Source organism: Crocodylus porosus, unplaced genomic scaffold (genome assembly GCF_001723895.1).
Source record: "Crocodylus porosus isolate Cpor-Errol unplaced genomic scaffold, CroPor_comp1, whole genome shotgun sequence".
NCBI classification, from domain to species: Eukaryota; Metazoa; Chordata; order Crocodylia; family Crocodylidae; genus Crocodylus; species Crocodylus porosus.
Window position 1 is genome coordinate 13,845,544 of NW_017728926.1, and position 25,986 is coordinate 13,871,529.

At 39.6% G+C, this 25,986-nt stretch overlaps 1 protein-coding gene across 1 annotated transcript in view; it reads right to left on the reverse strand.

The window, feature by feature from the left end:
- The window catches only part of PRDM2 (PR/SET domain 2), an 81,833-nt gene that overhangs the window by 35,536 nt on the left and 20,311 nt on the right, over positions 1-25,986 (reverse strand). The window contains exons 3-6 of the mRNA XM_019541540.1: positions 17,673-17,790; positions 15,347-15,450; positions 9,705-9,857; positions 330-456 (exon numbers count right to left, since the gene is read on the reverse strand). Coding sequence (XP_019397085.1) covers positions 330-456; positions 9,705-9,857; positions 15,347-15,450; positions 17,673-17,790 — 502 coding nt within the window. The remainder of the gene's footprint in view (positions 1-329; positions 457-9,704; positions 9,858-15,346; positions 15,451-17,672; positions 17,791-25,986) is intronic.

Genomic DNA, 25,986 nt, shown 5'->3' on the forward strand with positions numbered 1-25,986 from the left:
CTCACGAGCTACAGCTTGAACCCCCGCCCCCCAAGCAACAACCCACGAAGCTGAATGCTCGGTTTGCTCCAGCTCGCGAGTCTCCCCGCGCCTGTGCAAGGGGGGGCGCGCCCCTCAAACTCGCAAACAACTTCCCTCCCCCGCACGGATCCCGCGCCCCCTTTCCTCTCCCTCGCAGGGCTGCAAGCGAACAATGCGGCGCGGCGGCGGCGGCGGCGGGCCCTGTGGCAGGGCGGAGCAGGCCGGCAGCCCACGGAAGGTCACCCGCCCCGCGGCTGCCAAACTTTGCAAGTTTGAGTCCCCCCCCCGCCCTCCCGGCCGGCTCTTACCCTTCCTGGCTTTGGGCGAGTGCCTCTTGCTGCGGTGCTGGGCTCGCTCCTCCTCTAGCGCGGCGGCGATCTCGGCGTTGTCTTCCCCATTGTACCAGACGAGCAGCTCCTGGCCCGGCTCGATGGGCTGCGCGGGGCAAAGACACAAGCGCGACAGCGGTCAGGTCCTAGGGCCGGGCCGGGCCGGCAGCGGCTGGACGCGGCGCCCGCCGCATACTTCCGACCCGCCTGGCTCGGGCTCGGGCTCGGGCTCGGGCTCGCCCACAGGAAGAGCGAGGGCGAGGGAGCTCCCCGCGCCCTCCCCGCCCGCCCGCAGCCGCCGGGAGACGCGTTTGCCGCACGCGCCTCTGCTGGAAGGAGGACTGCAGTGGGACGGCGGGGGCGCACTGCCTCCCGCTGCTGCTCTCAATAACCCCCCGGTGGGGCCGGCCTGCGCTTCACATCAACGCTGTTTCGGAGCGGGTTTCGCAAACGGGACTGCCGTCATGCACCCGCTTGAAGTGTCGAGTTTAATGCTGCTTTAATTTCCCCTTTTCGCTGCACTAAACGGCAGCGACTTGAGCGTGGTGCAGACCGCACCGATCTGCCGGGGAAAACAATCGAGGAAGAAATATCTACAGCCACAGAAACAGTGACCTGTTCGGGCTGACAGCTTGCCACCGAGCCCCAAACTCCGCCAGGTTGCGCGCCACCCATTTAAAACCGCCAGCACATTTTCAGGTCAGCCCTAAGTACCACCAGCAAATTTTCAAGTCAACCTTGCCACCAACAATTTTTTCTCTCAAAGTAATTATAATAAATCTGCTAACGGGTAGCACTGACAGGTTGCCTGCGATCCACTGGTGGCACCTGTACCGCAGGCTGGAAACCGCTGGTATATGTTTATAGGCAAAGGGCTCAGAAGAAAGAGTCACTGAGGTACAGTAAAATTATTTTTATATACAACTTTATTAATAATATAAATGCCAAAAGATGGTTTTTTGTGTATTTAAATAAACCTCTTTTGACATTTATATTTATTAATAAAGTTCTTACACACACAGACATTCGAAAGGAAAAGGAATAAAAAAGCAAGTAGGGTTTATTCAGGTTAATATTCTGATCTGTCTGCACTGCTGCCAAGCTGATCAGTAGTTGAGTCAATACTTTACTTGGTTATTTCACCTTACTTTAAAAATCATCAAGCCCTTCATTTGTAGTGTGTCCCCAATTTTAGCCCAATAAAAATCTCTCTGTGCACATATTTTTCAGAAGAAAAACATCTTTCAGACACTTTTCCATGGTTGTGAACAACTCTACTCATAGGTGAGAACAAACAATAAATACCTTTCTTTCTCTTGACCCCAATCACTCCTTTCTGTAACTGAAAAATGTGCTATCAGAGATAAGTAATTACTTTAAAAATTAAATCCTAAAAGAAAAAAAAAAATCTCAAACTATTATTCCAAGTTTCACCTCAGCCAAAGGGGAAAAGTTCTAAGAAATAAAACCCTACTTCTTTTACAGAGTTTTTTTGTCACGAGATCTCAAAATGCTGCACAAAGAGAGTCCTTATCTTTATACTTTCTTGCAGGCTAGAAAGAAGAACACGTTCACATTTGAGCCATCCATGTTATAACCACACTGTTTGAGCAATCCTTCATGGCGTAAGGGTGAGGAGAGGCCTAGAATTAATCTTGCCTCTAATTGACTGGAAGATAGAAAACACCAAGCATCATTAAAATGTCATCATTTCTCCTAAAAAAAAAACAAAACAAACCTCAGGTTTTTTGGTTAATAAAAGAACTTATGATTCCCTATTCCCTTTTACAGCCAATCCTGAGGTCTGCTCATGGTCCTGCACCCTGCTCAGTTGATTAGTGCAGCAGTGTGGAAACTGTCTGCAAACCTACATGCCCACTCTAAGTGGACTTTACAAGAACTGGATAGGATAGTCACACTTCATTCATTTTTTTTTAAACTCACTGTATTTGAAAGCTAGTTTGGGAAGAATGGCAATAAGTAAAATTACTCTGAGTACATGATAAATGGGATTCCTTTACTACAAGCAGCAACTTGCACAATCGGCACTGGTATAGGTCTGCTGAAAAAACAAGCCTCAACAAACAGAAGTACTGTTACGATTTAGGTTTCAAATTTCTGGTGCAAGTAAAAGGTTGTTAACTTTGTTAAGTAACAATTTATATAAATAGTATTGAAATGTATTTAATAGACTCCACCTCAACTGAGCAATAACTGCATCATTCTGATGGAAAGGGGAAAGCATGCAGTACGTTTAAAAACATCCCTCGTTTTAAAATAAGTATTTTTATATTTTAATGTATGGATATCAGTGCTATTTTCTCCCCATTGCTAAATTCCAGAACATCCCATTATTCTGTTAATTCTTACAATCACAAAAGTAATAGTATTATTTAGCACTGAGAATCCAAGGCCTTACAGACATTACAATTAAGACAGGATTAACCTGTTAAATCAGGCCATAAATAGTAACTCTGCCATTCATTCAGGTAACTAATAAATTGACGAAGTGGAAAACCTGCCACAAAAATATTCCACAAAACATGCAACACTTTTGTAGCTGGTTTCCATTGTGCCTTAAATGGAACATGTGGCAGGATAACCATACCATGCAGCCTGATGCTGGCTGCAGGCTGGAGCTTAGCTGACAACTTCTCTGTGTTGGCAAGCTGACTGCCATGTGGGACAGCCCTGTGTGGGGCTGCCCCTCATGGTTTTCAGGGTGCCAAGTTGAGGGGAGCTCACCAGCTGTGCTGGGGTGCCAGGTCCCCACTACCCAGCATAACACCTGCCTTGCTCTGCAGCTCCAGCAGGGATTGAAGAACAAGACACATTCTGGTGTCAGGTGTTGGTGAGCTACATGGCTCAGTGAGACCTGAAAGGTTGATTGCCTTTTCCACACTTGCCCCGGAGCTGCAAAGCAAGACACTTGATGCATCCCAGCCATGGGGGGACCCTGGGATCAACAAGAGGTTCCTTGATCCCAGGGCTGCTGTGTGCTAAGACCTTTAACAAGCAGACATGCGGTCTACCTGTAGACATGGTTTTCTGACATGCCCAGCACATGGGGACCCCAGGATCAGGGAACCTCTCCCTGATCCCAGTGTAACAGGACCTTAAAAAACTGCGTGCAGTTGTTTCTCTGGTATTTGCAGTTCTGAGGCTGGGACTGAGAGCTGGGCCTGCACTGGAGTCTTGATCTGGCCCCAGTGTAGTTTTGGGGCTGGGACCAAACAAGCTGATTGTCAGTCCCAGCCCTGGGACCACAATAGAGTCCTGATGCAGCCCTGGTGTGGTCCAGGCCCTGGGACCAGCAAGCAGCTGACTGTCAGTCCGGGTCCTGGGACCACACTGGTTGCTTTCACTTTGGTCTTGAGATCTTGGTCCTGGGCCCCCCTCCCCCTCCACTAGCAAGTAATAATGGCAAGCATGGACTCTAATCCACGATCCCAAAATCATGCATCCTGCCATGCACGTGCAGTATGGCAGGAGGCCTGCTTGTTGGGATCAGATCCCATGGCACCATTAAATGAATGTGCACCAGGGATCCCAGTAGAACATGGCTGTTCACACTTCCACACCTAGGAGTTTTAAGGCCAATGTTAAATCAAAGTAACCTAAATAGATGTATGCCAAGTTTAAAAAACCAATCTAAAATTATAAAGAGACTTGCACAAATTTTAAAATACACCCTTTAATTAATCCAATGTAATCTTTTTATATAAAAGAAAGCATAGACTGGTTTTTATTTAAAGTTTTGGAGAGCTAATGGAATAAACTTTGAGTAGCTTATTATTTCCTTCTTTGAAATAACTAGCTAGGTATGAAGAGAAGGCTCCTACTCCAAAGAACTGTACTTTAAACAAACAACCCACAGAGAAAATAGAATGATGAAGTTAAGCAATCAGCTTCACTCTGTATTTGGATGATTTTCCTTTTCTAATCAATTAAGAACTTAAAACACGAAACCTAAATCAGTGTCTAAATAAGACCACCTGACCCAGTTTTTCTAAAATGAGATGCTGTCATCCATAATCCAAGCCTGGGCAATTAGAACAGATCTTAGGCTAGCAATACTTTTAAAACAAGAACTCTACTTTAAGGAAACCCTGAATCACTTGATTTTTTTAAAGAGTACCAGGTGCAAAATTGTATGCACAAGTGTTCAGAAGATCCAAGAAAATTCTCATGGTTTTGTTCTACTCAGCAAACTCCTACCCGCAACACCCTCAGGTCAGTGTAAATGCATTTGTTCCTCTGGTAGAAACTCTACCACGACTTACTTGTACCCTCCTGGAGTGCAGTCAGTTTATTTTTCTACCAGAACTGACATTTGTAGTTTGGTAGAAACTATGTGCACACGTGTACACTTTGGGTTTCCCTGGGGAAACTGAGATTTTCCTGATAGAAGCCTAACACTTGTGCAAACCCTATGAGTACAGTCTTTGCTTTGACTTCTTAATACCAACCTGGTAAAAGTTGGACACAGTTTACCAGCAACATTTGTCTCACGAGATCCTAAATTCTTCAGTAAAAGAAATGTCTTTTACTACCCTGATTCACCACCCAGCACAATAAGGACCTGATTTCATTTGCAACAGCACTGAACTCTACATATGAGTGTTTCTACGTATGTGCTGTGTTCACACCTGAAAAAAATCAAATTCCATTCTTTGATTTACAGTTGTGTCACTTCATAGCACGGTCTCAAGCTTTTTATGCATTTACCATTGGAAAAAACAGCTTTCCATAAATACGTTTCACCTTAAGTTGGGCACAGCTTTACAGTCAAGCTGATTCTTAAAACATTTTGAAGTTGAATTTTCACTGCTAGTTCTGTTTAGTTAATATTTAAAGACCTAATCCTGTAAGTACTGTATCGTATGGACAGTTTCCAAGAACTTTAACATACTTCTAAACTGTCTCTCAATGGCATTTTTTAATGGAGTTTTGAAAAACAATTATGAGTTTAAATAGTTGTGGCAAGGCAGCCCCCGGTTGCATATACGTATATTAGGGAAGATATATGCAAAACAGCCTCCAAATACTGCCTATTCTAACTTAAAAGTATCAGCTTGTGAGAAGTGAAGTATGTTATTCACTTCTCCTTTTAAAACTCTACCCAAAGCCTCATTAGAACAGAAAGTCCCAAACGTGCAATTCTGCTGTTAGCTACTAACAGATGCAATAAAGAAAATGAAATACCTACATGGCTTTGAGATTCTAGTCTAGCAAACAAGCTCAGACAGACTCTACTCATCTTGGCCAAGTGGTTTTCTTAAAATTTATGATAATATTTTCACATTTTGAAATCAGGCTACTTAAATTACAGACTGAAAATCCGCAAGAATGTAAGAGAAACTTGAAAATTTGGAATAATTAAATGGAAGCTATTTTTAATTGCGTGTGTAAAAACCTTTTAAATGTCAACTAATCAAATAACAATAAAAAGCTACATAGATGCCAGCATTACAAAATTTATTTTTCCTTATTTTTGCAAGTAAAATACACTTAATTTTATTCTTTTTCGTGAATCACTGCAGTAAGGGTCAGGCAATTAGTTGTGTGCCCAAGGTGGTAAGTTTATGACAATTTTAAAAGCCTAGGACATTGAACATAAATACACCACAATAGTTCTGTGAGAGAACAGCAGTGACACTGCAAATCTTTCTAAAGGCATGCTGACTGCAAGAGGACTCAAACTAACATGGAGAGCATTTCAGCTATCTGAATAAATTTATGGTATCTGTGTACATACCACTTCAAGCAAGGACATATTCTCTGCCCTTAGCTAACTTAGTATCTGAATCAAAGAATGTTAGTTGATTCTAGCAGGCAGGCACATTTAAACAGATAAATGTTAATTAATATTAGAGCGTGTTATCAACAGACACCGGACTATATGCTATTATTTATATATTTTATTTAAAAACACAAATTAAAAAAAAGACTACCACAGCAGGAGTAAACTCTACTAAAGGAGATGTGAGTTCCTTAAGAAAGAAGCCATTTGAGGCATGTACGGTGACTTAAACTAATCCAACAGAAGAGATGATTTTGAATATTTTAAACTGTTCCATGTGGCAATATGCCTCTTCAGCCTCAAGAAATCTGAAATCTGTCCTACGTGATCCTCTGTCCATTTGTTCAGTCTTTGCAGCTATTATTTGCATGCTTCTCTTCCCAATAGTTTAACCTTGGGAATCTGCCTCCTATAAACACACATGTCACCTAGCACTTATGTAGTTATTTCAGATAGCTACAAAATACTAGGTTTTGCAGCACTGCGAATCAAACAATTTTCCTTAATATCCGTCTCCTTTAATTTAATTATAGTTACCATGACATCACTGAGGAGTACCAAACAAAATTCCAGATTAAAAACAAGTATTCTTATTGAAAACTTACAAAGTATAATTACTGCCTAACACACATTTCTTTTTAATCTAAGGGTGCTTACAGAAGTGAAAAAAACCTGGCAATTTAAAACCCAGTGCGCCCCTCACCAAGCCCAGCACATGGCCAGAAGAGGCAGCACATTAGTTGGACCTGGCTTGCCCAATATCTGTATAGATCAGGTGCTTTAGTGGGGCTTTTTTGGCATTTTATCTAAATAGCTGATTGAATCGGCTTTAAATAAAAGTTCCAAAAAGCCCTGCTGAAGCACCCAATTTATACTGATGCTGCGGAGCCAGGTCAACCTAGAGTGCTGCTTCTTTCCATAAAGTGCAATTTTTTGTTTTTTATGTCTGTCAGCAGCCTAAGTGACTCTCCCAAGCTGGACTGTATTAGGAAACTGACCCTATATAGAAAGTAAAATGTTGCCAAGAACCTTTTAACCTCCAGTGTTAAAACGTTTTTCTTCATTGCTTCACAAAGTGTGACAAACTAGAAGGGTAAGAGTTTAGCCAATAACCCAATGCTAAAATTACTAAATCCTCCTCAAAAATGTATATGAATAGGAAGGGCAAAAATACTGAAACACATGCTTTCAAATGTAACGGACAATCTGCATTGCTGTAGAGGTAGATCTATTTCGGGAGTGGCCAGAGTTACTCACCCTGGGAGCCACAATTGATCCTCCATCAAAGTTCAAGAGCTGGAGAGCAAAGGGTGGTGCTGAGTGACCCGGAGTGGAGTTGACCACCCCCCAGCACCACCAAGCTGCTCCAGCTTTCCCCGCAGGGAGCATGCCCCAGAGTAAGCAGTGCGGCTGCAGCCCTCACCCCAGCAGCCCAATGCCTGAGCTGGCAGTTTTGGAGGGAGAGAAGGAGGGAGAAAGGCAGGCTTGGGGAGGTGCAGGGCTGCGCTGTCCCCTGGAGCTGCCTCTGGGAGAAGCGAGCGGGGACTTTGGCCAATTTCCAGAGAGCCGCAAGTATCGTGCCGGTGAGCTGCATGCAGCTTGTGAGCCACGGTTTGGCCACTGTGGATCTATTTACTTCCTGTTATTACATATGAGTTTACACATTTTTTTTTGCCAATGGGAGGCAGCATTGGAATGGGAGCCTTATTATAACCTATGCTGTTACCATTTAATGCACAGGAAACCACACATCTATGTATTTAAAACTTGCAATGAATAGGGTTTAGTCAAATCCATACTTGGCATCTGAAAAACAGCCAGCCTTTCAGGTCTTTGTGTAGAAGTACTAAGTAAGTGGCTTCAAGCAGACTCTGTTGTGCAATAGAGTTGCAGGAAATAAATACAAAAAAAAAAAAAAAAAAAACTGAATAGATTTTTTATGCTAATTTATTTCATACAGAATTTCTCATATTTGGAAAAGTGGTAGATCTGCATGTAGAAAACTCAAAACTATTTTTTTTCTTCCAATCTAGCGTCCAAACTGATCATACGTTGTGACAGATCTCAGACAGTTTTCTACACCGATAACGTGGATTCTATCAGATCAGCTTCTGATCAGGAACTGCTATTTGACTGTGTGAACTACATGGGGTGACTAGTAATGGTAAGACAAGACCTATTAGGACCGAATCCATCCCAATGGGAGAGCGTAGTCCAATTACAAGGACCATTTCAAAAACTGAAGTGATACATTTGTGAACAGAGATAATCTGTACCATAAATAACTCTTAGCTTCCATTACCAGCATGATAAGCCATCAGGTAGTAACCATCCATGTGAAGAATAAATTCAAAAACTTTATTCCTGTTGTTGCTTACTGACTGATTCAAAGACTACATCATTGCAGAGAGGATGCAGTGTGTTACACCACAGTAATTCCAGAAGCCAGGGCCTAGTAATTTGGGGTCAGGGCCCACTGCTGAAATCAGGATATGGAGCCCCATTCAGGACACACGTCAGAGGCAGTAGGTGAGCAATGGCTGCATTAATCCCTGCAGCTCCCTTACATTGCTCAGCTCACCGCCACTGCCTTTAGGTCCAGATCCAGCCCATGAAGAGCCCTGCAGCCTGCATCTGGCTTTGGGGGTTGGTTGAATTTGACATCCCTGCTGTAGACCATACATTTAAAAATCATGCAGTTCAGAGAACACATGAAGAACAATTTTAAGCTTACTAAACTTCTGCATTACATCAAGGCACTGTTAAGATATAAAAGCCTCAATACTGAATGATATCATATCCATAGCTTCTTATCCTTAGGTGACCACTACTTTACTTTTAGATGTCTATCATTTTGGTGGCATATAAAATACGACACATCTATTTGCCAGAGCGATGGCAAAGATAAATGTACATCGTACTACATTACCTTGATTTGAAACAGCTATCAGTGTATATTAATACTTCCCTTAATCACAGGTGCGAAAGACCAGAACAAAACAGAACTAGTCTTTTAAAATTCTTACAACATATTTAAGTCTCTGAAGTAGTGGGATTGTTTTTTGTTGAGGATATAAAATATGTCTTAGCTATGCATAGCTCTCATGTGGGGCACACGCTGCATGGAACACCCCATCAGAATAGCCCTGTACACTGGCTCTGGCATGCATGGATAACCTGGGGCCCGATCTGGACTAGCCCTGGAACCAACATACAGGGCCAATCCAGGAGGCTGCTCCACGCAATGTGCGCCCCAATGCCAGCCCTAAACATCACGTGCGGAACAACGCAAGTGGGGCCACTACTTGCTGCGTGCAGCATGTGGGACTGGAACTGATGCACATAGCACCCTGTCCAATCAGCTCAGCATGCTGGCTCCAGTGCAGCCTAATCCAGCCCACAGATCAGCCCAACACCCTTCATCAGGCCTCTGGGGCCAGATGAGTTTGACACCCCTGTTCTAAAGCTATTCAAAAATTAAGCTGAAAAGTTAAATAGAAACAGGATCCTGAACAAAGAGAAAGAATCACTGACTACTCCGACAGTGCTACCTTTAATGTTTTGTAGTAAATGGTCCTGTTGATCTCCAGTGGGAACAGATTTTGCTCTTTTCCAGAACGAGCCCAGTTCACATACCGCAACCAGTTCCCTTTCTTTGGATCAGTGGCATCAACACACATCCACCCCAGGTTTGGGTAATACACCTAAAGAGAAAAAGGAAAAAAAAAACCCACAAAAGACATTTACTCCTCTTCAGCAGGCAGAAAAATAATTATCCTGACCACACAGAAATATATTGCAAAGACTTATGACAGAAAGGAGTATTTTGATAATCTTATTTATAAGCATTATACCAAGTTAAGTATTTTACTGAAACTTGGCAGATTTCATATTTCCCAGGAGGCTTGGAGAGCAGAAATGTATTCTCCCTCAGTCTCTGCGAAAATTCTGGCTGTTCCTGTGTCCCTGCCCCCATCTCCATCCTCCCCGCCATCGATGAATTGACTTAAGACTTCAGTTTTAATGGCTACCATCCGGACAGACAGAAGAGGTAATATTCCTGACTTCTCTTGGCAGAACTCTAGCAACTTTTGGTAGAGTCAAGATTTGACTTGAGGAAGGCCACTTAAAGATACTAAGGAAAGAGTAGGTGAGCTTTACAAGGAAGCCTTTCAACTGCAGAAATGTACGGTTTACTTCAGGTAACATTGTGCTTGGTGCACTAGAACAAGTAACTAGTAATAACTTGACTGAATTTGTTTATTTGGGCTTGATTTTTCAAAGTTTCTTATTCTGTGCTGCCAAATACTGGAGTTGTACTATTTAATAGTTCCTGTATGTCTGATAGTACTCGCAACAAAACTGTTAACGAACATGCTGAAAAAAGCACCTACTGTTATTATAGAAAAACAGTAGAAGTCAAACTGGAAAAATCAGACTATTTCTGTTTGTACAACAAATTGATGTTTTAATAGCTCATTAGACTCCTCTTCTCCTCCTAAATGAAAGGCAATAAAATTGGCAAGTGTACACATTTTCAGTACCATACCTTGATGCTGTTTCCACTGTGAAATTAAGAAAAAAAAGATACACTGACAAAGCCACAAAAGTTAAAATTAATGTGTGCACAACTGGTACTTTCCTACAACTTGATCTAATGTGCTTATCACTGACTATTTATCACATATGAATCATTCCTCTGGACAAGACAAGATTTCTGCAAAAATATGGATTTTGAGCCTCTCTGTCAAAAGGTTATCTTAAATTAGTATTTCATGTAATAGTTCAAGCTGAATAGGATTGTATAGTTATGTTTTAAATTAAATCTACAACAGGAATTAAAGCTGCATTAAATTTTAAATTAGCATAAACATTTAACTTTCTTTCAATTTATCAGGTCTCAAAGAACAGTTTCTAGTTGAAAATGTTAGATCAATATAGAAATGCATTACGGTGTTTATTATTCTTATTATTTGATGGAATAGGAAAAGTAACACTAGAAAAGTTGACCCTTTTAGCTTCACTTGAAACCCATGAGTAAGGAAAGTAGGTTTACTTATTATTGGTCTTCAATGGGTAAATCGCATCCTAACATTTAAAAATTCACTTGACCTCCTTAATTAAGCTTAGCAAACTACAGGTTTGAAATAGTTTATATTCCAAGTCCCACATGCATTTTTCAGTTTTATTTCCAGGAGAGCTGGTTTGTAATTCCATTTAATCATCTTTTTCATTTCAGAACTGCTTGTAATACAGTCAATATATTGACAAGCTATCAGTGTTGGCCACCAACTTATATAATGTGATTCTTTTCCAAGATGCCACAAACCAACCATGTTCTCCATCACAATGAAAAATAGGTGTCTCTAACAGTCCTGCTACCCATTCAAATTCAAAGCGGGCAGAACCAGCTATAGAGTTCTTACACATTTTCAAGCACTAACTTCATAGCTGGTTGGCTTTTTGTTTAAGCTGTAAAGTCATTTTTATGGTGTAATAATTACTTTGCATGTATGACCAGTCTAAACTTACTGCATATTTAACTAGTTAATTGTGTAATAGATATAAGGTGTAGCCTAAGGACATCCTGAAATGTCAAATGTTCTTTCCCAACCACAGAAATAACCACTGTTTGGCAGTAGGAGACATCTTATTTTTCATGATTTAAAATGTTTTTTCCTACCTCAGTATACATGCATGTAGGCTGAATTATCAGTACTAGGCTGTTCTTATTAGTACTAGGTAACTTTAAAAAAAGGAAGGGATGAGTATCTTTTCAAAGTTTGATTATTTAAAGTTTAGTATTTGCTTCTGCTCCTTTCTGTTCCATCTATCAATGTTAGTTTCTGTCTGTAAATGAGTCCCTCTATTAATCCCAACCTCTCTACAGTCTTGTCTTTTTCCACTCTTTGTTCAGTGCTGATACAGTTCCCTAGTGTTAGCAGCAGTACAGGGCTATTGTCTACTGAGCAGTTTCAGAAGACAATGGCAAAAATGTCTGCACCTATACAAACACATGGCTTAAGCTGCTACAATAGTCAAAGAGCATTATAAAAGTGCTTTTTGGAGAGTAATGCTATACTGCCAGAGATGAGAGTTCTCTTTTGTTAAGCCTGGTCATGATCTAGTCTTAATTTCAAAATTATTAATTTGTCTTCTGCCTACAACGATAGAATGGATATGCTAGCTAAAATTATTTTAAAAATGTCTTTGTATTTACACAGGATGACAATCTCTCTTACATTTAGCAAGAAGAGTGGGTTAATTGGTACTACATTATGTATAAGAAGTATATAGCAAAAGACTGATTCGTCTCCAAAGCACCTGTACCATAAAAAATGCTGACATAACATGTGAGAGAAACAAATAATTGGATAAAGGGGAGTATGGACGGAATAACGATAAAAGGTTTTAGCACAGACAATGTACACAATTTAGAATCTTAGAAGATGAGGGTTGGAAGGGACCTCAGGAGGTCACATCTAGTCCAAACCCCTGCTCAAAGCAGGACCAGCTCCAACAAGATTATCCCAACCAGGAAATTGTGATTTCCAGCTCATAATGTGTAAATAATGAGCCACCCATCTTGAAAAAAATCATTGCACATTTCTATGTTTACAATACAACATCTTTAGTTCAAAAAAATGCTTTGAGTGGGGCCCAGGGGTGCCTGTTTGCATGCATTTATTTATATAAGAGAAGATTTCCAGCCTATCCTGCACCTTCAGCAAGTTTCTTTACAAAGCTCAGTCTCTTGCAGACCTGAGGACCGAACTGAAATCCAAACTTCACCTTACATTTTCCATTTTTGTTGTATGAAACTGCATCATTTTAATTATTTCTGATGTTTAATTCACATACAATTGTACAGTAATGTTTTCTTCCCAAAATCTGGCATATCTTTATTTGATATTACATTTTAAAAATAGATATAAACACAAGGGTGGTTTACTGAAGTGTATTTCTGTAGAGTCCATATCATTCTACTTTGTGGTGAAATAGAAAAGGTATTGCTGACTGGGGGTAAAAATTAGATTTTTCAAATTTTGATGAGCCTTTGTTAATCCTCTAGCCATGCAAAAGCTAGAAAGAAATAACATTCCTCATCAAATGTTCCAGCTCAGATTTTGTCAGCTGATTTCTGAGGGCATGCTCATCAGCAGGCCAAATCCTTGAAATAGTAGAGAGTACATAGTTACACCGACTGGAAATATAAATATAAAAAGACTGTAAAAATGATCTGTTCAGTTGAAATGGAAGAGTGGTACACAGTGCTGTACTAATATGGGACATCTAGCAGTATGGAAAGCACAGTTGAACATAACACCAGATCATTCAACTAAAAGAAACTCCACCCTACCAAATGTAGACCTTTTAAACACTAGGAAACAGAAGAGGGTTAACACCTCTCCAGGGCAGTAAGACTATCAATGATCCCTGATAGACAGGGCCTAGATGGCTCACCAGTGTTGTTTCAGATTCTGGGCTTCCATCGCTTTCTGTTCAGCCACTTCTTCCAAGAAGGAAAAGACCCTTCCCCAGCCACTCTAAGTGTACTTTCAAAAAGAAACACACACGCAAGGAGGTCTAATGTACACAGCTTGTTCAGAAATGCCATTTTGCATTACAGTATTATTATTAATTTTTTTTCTGTAAGTAAAAAACTATATTTTAGTTAGCTCTGTAAGTCATAACTATATTAAAGGACCACTGTAAAAACAGCAGTAAGTTGCCACATGACATGCTGTGTTACAATTAAGATTCTTGCATCTGAAAATCATCCCAATATCTTGGCAAATTAAGTTGGGTGGCCAACTGTTGCAAATTATAAACTTTTTAAAAACAACTGAAAAATGCAGATTAAAAATCTGAAACTGAATTTCAGATATATTTATCTATTAGAATAAATAGTTTATTGATGTAAAAGTTCCACTGCATGAATGTCCAGAATTGGACATAGCTACACTGTAACAGCAGCATGCTCCAGATGGACAGCCCTAAGCATACGCCACGCATCTGCTTCCACTGACTTGCTCCAACCCTGGAAGTATGCCACCAAGACCATTCCAGGGTATTCCTCGGAGGCTGTTCTTCAGGCCTCTGTTTGTACAGTACTCAGTGGTGCCAGTGGAGTAGGTAAGTGGTGTGGAGTGTGCTCAGGAATGTTCCAGCCAGAGCATGCTACCACAATGGCACAGAAGTGCTGCAAGAGAAAAAAGTCACTTTAGGTCAATAATTTACTTGATTGGGATTCCACCTTCCCAGTTGTTCTTGTACTAGATCAGTGTCTGAGATACTACAATCTATTGTATCCTGCTTTTCCGTCTTGAGGCATTTGCTGACTTACCTGGCATTCTATTTAAATGCCCTTTGTTTTTTTTTCTTAACTGGACTGCATGCATTTCTGAGAATATCGTTTTAGGTTCTAGAGAAATCGCCACAACGGACTGACATTCTGTTTGATGCCTGCATGTGTCCACAGAATACTTCACAACTTGTTTTATATTATAAGGCTAGTGGCTAGCAGGGATTACAGATACCATTACTATGTTTAAAAAAACAAACAAATCTATAAATTGTACCTATAGTAAGTCTAATAAACTGTGTGCTACTACCATAGCTTCCCATTCTTACTCTCTTCAGTTTGTTTGTTACTTCTACAAACATGTCGATGTAACAGTTTTACCAGCTTGTATTCTTCGAGAGCAGTGCAATTGGCAAGTGTATCTATACCTTATAGAAGTGTTTGCATATTGAAGACCAGCAGAGAAGTGCAAGTACAGAGACAGCCCAATGGTATGCCATTGGATTATTGGATCGAGTGAGGTGCCAAGGGCTTCCCTGAGAGACTGTAAGACTATTGATTTCACTGGGAGTTAATGGTGCTCAACCCCCACTTCAGAAGAGGGGTGGTTGTACGGTCAAGCAACAGGAAGCCAAGCCTGATCAGTAAGGAACTTTTACAGGAAGAAGAAAATGATTGTTACTATACAAAATGCATACTTGACAATACTTGACATTTAGCTTTGTAATCCCATGTGGTTGCAGTCTGCTATTTGAAGTTTCAATATGTGCATTTTTATAATGGAAATAGTTCTGATCAAAATCTGCATAAATATTGAAAAATTAATCATCAGTTACAAAAGTCATACAACTGTAGGCTGGATACTTCCATAACCAGCTATTTTCTTACCTCCCACATGTACACATTGCTTTTAACTTGGGATCTTTTTTTCTTATCGCCAAGAAATGGTCCAAACTTTTTGCCTTTCAAAATTGACTTTGTTGCCCAAACACCTGAAAAGTTAAAATTCATCATTGCAATTAAGTTAAATAAGTTTCTTAGCACCTTTAAATTTCAACAAAGTATTAAATATACAAAACAGAAAAAAATCAAAAGAAAAATAACCACACAAAATATTAAAGTCAGTTTGGAAAACCAACTACACCCCCCGCACAAAAAAACATTACTCAATACACTCATGAATACCTAGAACACAGATTTTGAAACTGAATAAACTAGCTTTGAAAAAAATGGAGGGAGGAAAAGAACATTAATCTGATGGAATACAGGCAACCTTCACCCTCCATCTTACATGTGTTCAGAATATTTCAAGAACAAAATGATGTGTGTTGCAAATGATGTGGAGCCAAACTTGGACCATTTAACACCACAGACAGACAGACAGACAGACGTACTGAACTCCAATCAAGCCTGTTTATTTTGAGGCCTTTCTCCTGGTTATGATGTATCCACGGTCCTAATTTTTATGTCTAGAGACAAAGGTGACCTGCCAGCTCCTCAAGTACAATCAGATCATATTCACAATACCTTCAACTATTATCCTGGTGCCTGTTTTATTTGGTGAGTGAATGTGTTGTTAAAGAAATGCTTATGAAATATTATTTGAAGACAGTTCTCGGGAAAAAGTATTTTCATCTACTTACATTTAAAAATGTCCATTCCCAAGATGTTACATGGCATTAAAAAGTGTACTCATTGAGAAAAATATTTTCTCAGATGCTACATGCCCCTCAAAATAAAATATGCACCATACTTTTGCAAGGCAGAATGCACAAACGAGTTTTTCAATGCGTTGCCTAAATCTCTTTTTTTCGTGGAAAGGCTGTGCTGCAAAACTGCTGTCCTGTCTCTGGGTCAGCAAGCAAGCATTAACCCATTCACAGTCGCTAATAACTTAGCAGCAGTTTTTGAGCGCTCAGACAAAAGCTGTAGGCATGGAAGATAACGAATTCAGACAAAAGCTATTGAGGTCCCTCCCAACTTGACTTTTCTGCAATTTTACTATTGACATTTCCAAACCACTTTCTCTCAACCCTTCTGTCCTTCATGGGAACTTAGGCAAATTCCATGCAAACAAAATGAACCTTTGCAAGGTACAGAAATGTAAGGCTACAAAGGAAAGATACGTTTCTGTTTTTGTGAGATTCTGATACATACTTTAGCAACCTCTTTCACCTTTACTATACCACTGAAAGGTAAATCATCCTAGAAATAGAAACTTCCATTTGTCATCTTCTCAACATCTGATATGATTCAGTGAATGACATTTCTAATTAGACCTTGCTTATTTTTTCAGCAATGTAGTTCCTCACCCAAGATATCAACATTTACACTAATGTATACTCCAGGAGTACCGTATCAAAACTCCTCTCCTACTTTAAAGATCACTTATCAATTCAAGATGTGTGCATTATGGAAGCTCTTTGAGGTATCCCATTAGGATCAGGATCCTACTGGAAGACATTATCCCTGCCTCAGAGAATTTAAACTAACAGTTATTACCAGCCTGCACCTACATTTCAGAATCCCTCACCAATCTCTTAAACTTTCTGCATAAATGCTACAGAACAATCTTTTGTCAGAACTCGCAAGTAAAACTTGCTAAACAGGAGACCGGTCAGCCAGTCCACTGTGGATCATATAGGATGGTATCAACAGAAGCTTACTTTCATTCTCCACATAAGAGTCATGTTATCACAAGGAAAGAGAAATCTACCTTAGTTACTGTGTAAGAATACTAATATGAGAAACTGTTTAGTCTAATAGGGTGGAAGTGAACGGGGACTAAGGCAATATGGAAATATAGGAATCATAACATCCAATAAGAATTTGCCAATGACAAGTTACTTTATCAGATGCAAAGGGAGGTTTTAACAGCTATCTAGTGTTCCATCAGTGCAAGTCATGCAGTTAAAAAAAAACAAAAAAAAACCAGGGCCAAAAAAGCCAGGGCTTTTTTCCATTTTACCCCACACTAAAATAAAAATCTCATTACTATGCAACTGCAGCAGTTGTTCTTTAAAAGGTATTTTTAGGATTCCCACCAGACTGATTGCACATTTTATTTTTAGTCTGAGTAAAAAGGAAAACTCATTCGGAATGAACTAAAATAAATAATAGTTTGGTTACTTTAAGTCTTCACTTTCCATAACTACCAGCTTGTGTTATTTTGGAGCTGTAAATTCCCTGCTCCTTTTACAGTTACAGCACTTACCAAGCCGTGTCTTGTCAACAGCAGATGGGAAAAGCCTCACTTCCTCAGGAAGCCCTTTAAGCACGTGTTCAGGTACATCAGCCAAGGTCTCAACTGCTCCTGAAGATTCAGTTGTGTTCTAGGAATCAGAAGGCAAAAACATCATAAACATAAGTACAGAAAAATAAGCACTCCAGAACATGGACAATGAATCCAAAAATAAGCATTACTAACACAGAATAAAAGTGATCTCTGAAAATGACATTTCAACTAGGGTTTCTCCATGGACATTCAACAAGTAACTTCCACGTTACAGTATGATAGGTTATTTGGTATGTCCATTTCACCGGTTCATACTTTGACCTTCAATCGATCTACATTTCCTTCTTTGGGACTGAAGAGCCCAAGTAGTTCTCCATAAATCCTGCTTTGTTCCGACTGTGCCATGCTTAAAGTACGAGTTTTGTCTCCAGTCCATATTTGGTAAGCAAATGTAACCTGGTTTGTTTATATCTTGCAAGTCATTTGTTTGCCCCTGGGCTCTCTTTAAAAAACAAATTCAGAATTTTCTTTTGTTCCTTGTAGAAACATAAACTACAAATATTTAATTTCTTGTATGCAACTAAACTGATTCTATTCTTCAGTGATAGTATGAAAGTCACCTGGTAGCTACAGGTAAAGAAGAAAACAGTGAAGCATAGGTACATGTGTCCTCTATATGCCTTGAAAAGTGTCCATTACATTTCTTCCAAGATTCAAAATCAAGTAATTTTTCAGTATGCTTTTCTTTCTTCTTCAGGTAAAGTACATCAGCATTTTAGAACTGCACTGCAAACCAACCAGTTTAACAAGTCCACAGAACAGAAATAAAAATAATCAATTTTAGCTCTTCATACCATGAAGACACCGTGTCAGGTATACCAACCAGAAGCTGGTACAAAATCATATGATGAATGCTCAAACCAGGATCCTACGTGTACAGTTAGACCTCTAAATCTGAACACTTGGTCAAGATTCCTGAGCCCAGCTACTTAGTAATAAAACATCTATATACCTCAAACATTAATTTATTTTCACAATAGCCTCATGGAGAGAAAAGTATTATAAGACAAATCACAACTGAAGTCCCTGGTACAACTAGGAACTCAACTTAATCACAGTTCATTGCTTAACCACAATCGTATCTCTCTCCCTTACTAAAGGTCGACAAAACCCTTTAAAAAAAAAAAATCTAATTTTTAATTCTCAAGCATTTTTGCTATACCATGGATGCATCTACAAGATGCTTTAGTGCACAGCAGACTAATTTGCTGCACAATAAAAAGTGTCGTTGTCTACACGTACATGGCAGTTAGGGTACAGCAGACAAATTTACTGTGCTGCCAGACAGGATAGTCCCACCTTCAAGCAGCATCTGGAAGTGCAGTAAATTACTGAACTTAAATGCACACATAGACAATGACATCAGGATTAGTTTACTCCAGCTCAAATTGAGCTAGAGTATATTCAGTCACATTAACTGCATGTATAGACGTGCCCAGTATGACCTTCCTATCTAACTTCAGCAATGGAGTCAAATTGTTAACAGGATTATCTCAGAACTGTATTATGCTGCATAACATGCAACAATACCTACTGGTCACTTGTGCTGTGGCTAAACTTAGTTATTTCCTCCATTTTTCAAGAGCTGATACCAAGTGATGTGTAAAACCAAAATTATACAGCTGCCAACATGGTTCCTAGTTTTTAAAGAGTTTGTAGAGACATTACCGCATTGTAATGAGTAGTCTTAATGCCAGCAGAAATCTTTATGGTATTTCAAGTTTCTAGAACATCCCATTGAAGTGCTAGAGTTTTTCCAAACAAGTCTGCAAACCGTTTTGGTTTTTTTTAAAACAAATGTTTGAAATACTGTCCTAACCGTCTTCCAACTGGTAACTGCTATACCACTTTTGCTTCAGTTAAAACAAAGAAAAAATCCACAAACCAAACCCACCAAATGATCCAATATCAGTCCAAAGGCACACTTTCATTAAATTTTAATCAACTGAAAGATTGCTTAGAGGGAAATTCCATGTGCCACCTTGTCTTATTATAATACAGCTATTAATTAGGGTTTAACAGTGAACTGCTCAGAGAAAAATGCATTTTTTAAATGTTTGTTTCTAATACAAAGACGCTAAATCAAGTAAGGCAAGCAAGTGCATGTTTGAACTTTACTTTTCAGCTCCAGTAAGTTTTAAATGCAACACAATGGCTATTACTATCATTCTTGATATAGTAAGTAAATATTTTTATATTGGTCTCTGACCACTTGAGGACATTTGAAAAAAGGTTTCATATTAGACTGTAAACTCTTCAAGTCAATCACCATTTCTACTTGTACAAATGACACAGTGGAAGCAGTCAGCATTGAAGTATCTATGAATGTTGGTAAAACTGCTGTGGTAGAATAAGTACATTCAGTTCAAATCATCTCTCTAGAGATGCTAAAGGAGTCCTTAGTAAGAAAGCCTTACAGTTGCAGAGCACATTTTAATTGCTTAGTTCCTAGTATAAGACAGCAAAAGCCACAGGACGTCAGGTACTGTGCAAACTCAGACTCTGCATTTAAATGGATCTAGTTAGCATTAACTACTTATTCACATTAACTAGTCTCAAAGTAGTGCTGCAGCTCTACTCCTTACTTTGTCTTACTTGCTTCAGTGAGCATAGACTTCACTTTTCTTTTTTAAAATGTACAGCTTCTGATTCATTTCTCTCATTTGTTTTTGCTGTTAATTTCCAGTTTGGAGCTTGATCCTCTTGCAATTTTAGAGAAACATAAGTCCAAATCACAGATGTCTATGGGAATTAGCAACACAATTCTTCAGTTGTGATCCATAATGAGACAGCTTCAATTGAAGCTAGTAAAACAATTTTCCTCAACAGGATCACTGTTTTAAGCAAGTTTACTGAATCAGCCTCAAACCTCTAGCTTATAATTTATTGTCTCTAAAACTGACAATGCAAATGACAAACATGTCCCAAATAGGGTTGCCAACTCTGACTGAAGTTATTCCAAGAGATTTTTTTTCCCCTGCAACATGACGTAATGTCATTAATTGTAGTGTTCAACCCATTCACAATATCAATCTCCCCGACTGCTTTCAATAGTCACTGGGAGATCAATGCCGAGGCCGTAGACTCCTGGCCAATCCAGGAGAGTTGGCAACCCTAGCCCCAAAACAAATAACACTGCATTTTTGTCTAGATTTAGAAATAACTTTATATTAATTTAATGAAGATTTCTGCTTGAGATACAATTAGTTAAAAGGAATCAACTGATAATAATGATACTGTGTTGAAATAAGTCTTAACATTTGAGTAATAGATTATGCAATGTTATTAGATAAAGATAGCACCTGGTTAGAGCCCTATAATGGCAATATAGAAGACACCAGGCAAGGGCTAGGGACAGAAGGTACATATAAACCAGTATAAGTGATTAGGAAACAGGTTTAAGCCTGTAACAGAACAGAAGCCCGGTACACATAAACTGGTTTCAAAATGGCTGAGCCCAGTTTAAGATAGACCTGGATAGATGTAGTATCAGACTTAAATCTGTTAAGTTAAATCAGTCTATCCTATTTCTGGCCCAGATCAAGTTATATCCCAGTCCCCCAGCTTCCCAGAATGCATTGGGTCCACCCTGCTAGCCCTTCCCCTCATCCCAAGAAGGGTAGGTGGGCTAGCTTTGGCTGTGCTGGCTGAGCTGGGGCCAGCCCCACCCCACAGTGCCTCTACTCCCCATCCTGGTCCTGCCTACGCCTGTCAGCCCTGCAGGACAGTGGGAGGGAGGTGGGGGAACAGAGCCCGCAGGCTGGCCCTGAGTCCTGGTCTGCAAGGGTTGCCATCCCCCTCCCAGGACAAGCCAGCACAAGTCACTGACTCGCTGGGGAGAGGGTGAAAGGAGTCCCTCCTCCCGGGGCCAGCCCCCAAGCTCAGCATCTGTCCACATGGGGGAGAGACCAATAGCAGGGATTCCCCAAGCCCTGGTCTGCCCAGCTGTGGGGAAGAGAGGGCGATTCCCCCTCCACAAAGCCAGACCAGTGCAAACCACTAATATGGGGTGGGGGAGGTGGAAATGAAGCCAGGAGGGGGGCTCTTTCCCCCATGGTGCAGGCTGGGAGGCATGCTCTGCCTTCTGGCCTGGGTCAGTGCAAGCCTCTACCTGTCTTTCCTAATTGAAAACTAAATGTTAATTCAGTTTATTAGTTCAATCTATATACAACTTAGAGCAAACTGCAAAAACTTAATCACTTCTACCTTGGGGCTTTTGACTGTCTGTACTTCGCTATGGATAGTGCCATCTCTTGCAATCCATTCCTGCATAAGCACACTGCTACGTGAACTTAGTCAACTTACTATCTTCTTGAAACACAGGAATCTGATCTTAACAGCACAACCAGGTCTCTACCTCTCCCCACTCACTATAGTTACTAATAAGCATGAAATGCAGTGAACAGCCTGCCCTGAAACAGAAAAGGGTGATAATTATTTTGAATATAAAGAGATACTAAGTATGAGGCTGGTAGGGCTGCTAACTACTAGCACGCTCACATTCACTATGCACAGCTTTACATGCATTGCTAATTCTGTACTTCCTGTCTGAGTGCAATTACTTTCAGATTTTCCATGTATGACATCAAATCAAAAATCTTAGCTTTTCTTTTCTTTTTTTGTTGTTGTTAAACTGATTTAAGATAGTGTCAGGTACCAAACTAGTCCTCAAGTCTCCCAGTTTTTGCAATCACATTTTTTTTCTTTTTTGTGTGAAAAAGCAAGGCAAACAGGAGAAATTTGTCTTCACAGGGAGAAGAGTGAAACTGTACGTAAGTGGAGGGAAGCATAGACAGTAAACAAGCATGGCGTCTCTTTTATATTCATATTATATTCATATTTTATATTATGTGTTTGTAAGTTTCTACTGTTACATGTCTTGTAGCTCCAGAGATCTGTCTGAACAAATACAAACACTTGAGTGCCAAGTTTCCTTCTTATAGATATGCTTATGGAAGCAACAAATTCATGGTCGAGGCTTCACACCAAAACTGGTGAAGACTCCTTCCCTTCCTCCCTCCCTCCCTCCCTCCAATAGTCCAGTAAAAAAAAGCTTGCAAGTGTAGGGCTTTTGTCAATTCCTGAATTACGGTTTTAGTTTTAAAGCAGTAAAACACTTGCTAATAACACAATAAAACCTTACAAGGAATTTGCTGGACAACTTGTGATTCAGTTGTACGTGGTTTATTATCTATAGCACAATGATCACTGTTAGAAAACCCTAGGACTATCTATGATTATGTTTCATTTAAAAACTCTGTCATAATCAACTAATATCCATTATATTTACTAAATCAATCACCCCAAAAAATTCATTTAGAGAAAGTTTCAGGAACACTACCCACAGTCCTTGAAGTTTACTTTGTAAAAAACTGCAAACTAAAAATTCAACTGTGTATGAACATACTTTGACATTTAACTATATTACAAGGCAGGACTGAAGACTGTGCAATTCTAAATCAACAGATTAATGTAATTTCTAATAAACTAAATGAATAGGCCTATATCGGGAAACAGTTCGGTAATCTTTCCCTAAACAGTTTTGCAGCATGGTCTTCAAGATAATGATAGCTACGCTGATTTAAGAAGTTTTGGTCCTGAGAGTTAATCAAAAACATTATGAATACTTCTAGGCAAAGCAAATACAGTTTTCTTACAGGTGTAGGCTGAATAAAAAGACAGACAAGACTGCAAGCTCAACATATGGCAGCTAGAAAATGTCACGATGAACAAACAACCTATCATCTGGTTCCTGAAAGTGAAAACAGGGCAGCAACAATTTAGAAGAAGTTAAACATTAAATCCTATTCTGTATTGACTGCATCACTTATCTATTCATAGTGTGGTTTCAATCACAACTGTAACATCTGATGTTGTCCTTTCCATCACAAATTTGTTTTCAGAAAAATATTTACCTCCCGTCTCCCAGTATTGCTCTCTCAAATGCTTTACATCTTGCTTAAGCGCCAAGTAAGTGATTTCTGTGACGTTAGCACAAGTAAGAAACATTTGAATAAAATACAGTATGATTTATTAACTAGCCTAATTTTCGATTGAACATTTTGATAAGTTGCACAACTTCCTATGGATTTTCCCAATCATCGTTTCCCAATCATTACTGCTTAACAATAGAGCTTGTATGACCAAGGACCAAATAGAAGCAGTAAAATATTAATGGGTCTTTAAGCAGCTATCTAGCAGTATAAACAACCGTTCCCAAAATATTTGCATTCGACAAGATACTCAAATATAACTCCCAGTGCTATTAATCAACATTATACATGAATACAACAACAACAAACATGGAGCTGCACCATTAGATTGTTGTAAGTATATTGGTTTTCCCCCACTAATTTTTTTCTTGCTCAAAAACGTGTAGAAGAAGAACAGACTTGACCCATACTTCGGTACATTTAAGTATTGACATAAGTTTAAAAATTCCTGTGTTTGCAAAATTTGCATGAAATTATACAGATACACAAAGTCAAAATATAAGCAAGCTCTGCTGAAAACAGATATGCCTACTAAAATATTACTGACATGTTTCATTTCCTAAATAGTTAAAATAACCAATACCTTTACAATCTGAGATTTTTAGTTTCATTTAAAGGGCAGAAAAACAAATAAATGCATTAAAGCATGAATACAGAGTCATTTTTGCATGTTAATTTTCTCAGAAATGGACTCTTAGATCACGCAATAACTTATTGTTGGGGTGGTTGTGGCATCCATTTTTTAGTGCTTCAACCAACAAGAGGTTTAGTGGTTCAAAACAACTCTAACCTTTTCAAACGTGGCCATCTACATAGACAAGCAGACTTTAAGCTCACTAGCACTTTTAAAGGAAATTTTACTATCAATACAATTCTATGAAAGAAGGCTCTGCTATAGCAGTCTTTTTTCTTGGGGTCTCATGACCTTGGCAGCTCACAAGTAGAATGTATCTCGCAAAAGTGAGGCAGTTCATGCACATGCTTTATGCCAAGAACAGATGTATTCATTGTACTGTATATTACAGCTGTGTGTTGTATATCACAGCCATTCACTGCCAGTTCCTCTTCAACCTAACCATTCTAAGTATCAAAGGAATATTAAAGAGTCTTAACTCCTCAGAGGGAACTCAAGAGGGTACATATAGATGTACAAAGGACCTGAGCTTCAGAGAACTATTACTACAGGTAAATACAGCAATTTTCCACCCCCGCAAAGTCACATAACCTTGATAGAGCATCATATTTAGTGACTGTAAAGCAAGAGGAATGTAAAACAAATGCTGTTCATAAGTAACACTGAAGAACCATTTGTTTAACATACTCTGGCAGTCATTTAAATACCATATCATCCAAAAAAGGTCATTTTTCAGGATCACTCTAGTCAGCCATCAGTGCTCTTCATTAATACACTCCATTATCAAAAATAAATTTTGTGTTGATGGCTACTGCCCTGAGATATTTTTGATGCACTATCGGCTTTAGCAGCTCACTATGGGTACAACTAGAAGAAAGTTCTAGCATTTGAAAGCTTTTTTTTCTCCCTTCTCCATCCTAACCTCCTATTACATACATATTTAAATCATGCAGCGTTTAATAAACACACTCACCTACTCAGCAGAACCAAGTTGGGAAGCTTTCCATGGCTAGTGGGAAAGCCCAACCCAAGCATTTGTCCCTATATTAAGTATTAATTAACATATAGTCTATCAATGCGACTTGCCAAGTGCTGTGATGCATTGTTTTCTATAGTTCTCAGAGACCGCTCCTATGCCTCTATCATTGTTATCAGTTTCCCTAGGTAGAATGAAAATACAACAGTCATCAAATTTATCCTGCTACTGCTTCAGTAACATTGTAACAGTTGCAAAAACATGAGCTAGAGAACTGTGTGCAAGAGAGACTGGCCCAAATATTTGAAATGATAGAAGACCCCACCCCCCTACCTGCAACAGTGGACAGCCTGAGTAGAAAGCACCCTTCTCCTTCATTTGCTGTAGGTGGAAATCTAAAGAGCAAAAGAAAGCGTCAAGCTGCCTTTCCAAAAGTCAGAAAGAGACGGACATAAGTTCAAGATAGTTTCATAGTTTCATAGTAGCTAGAGTCGGAAGGGACCTAGGTAGATCATCTAGTCCAACCCCCTGCCTTGGCAGGAAGGTGCTCATCTAACTTCCTTTTAAAAATCCCCAGGCTAGGAGCCTGCACCACTTCCCCTGGAAGCCGGTTCCAGGCCCTAGCCGCCC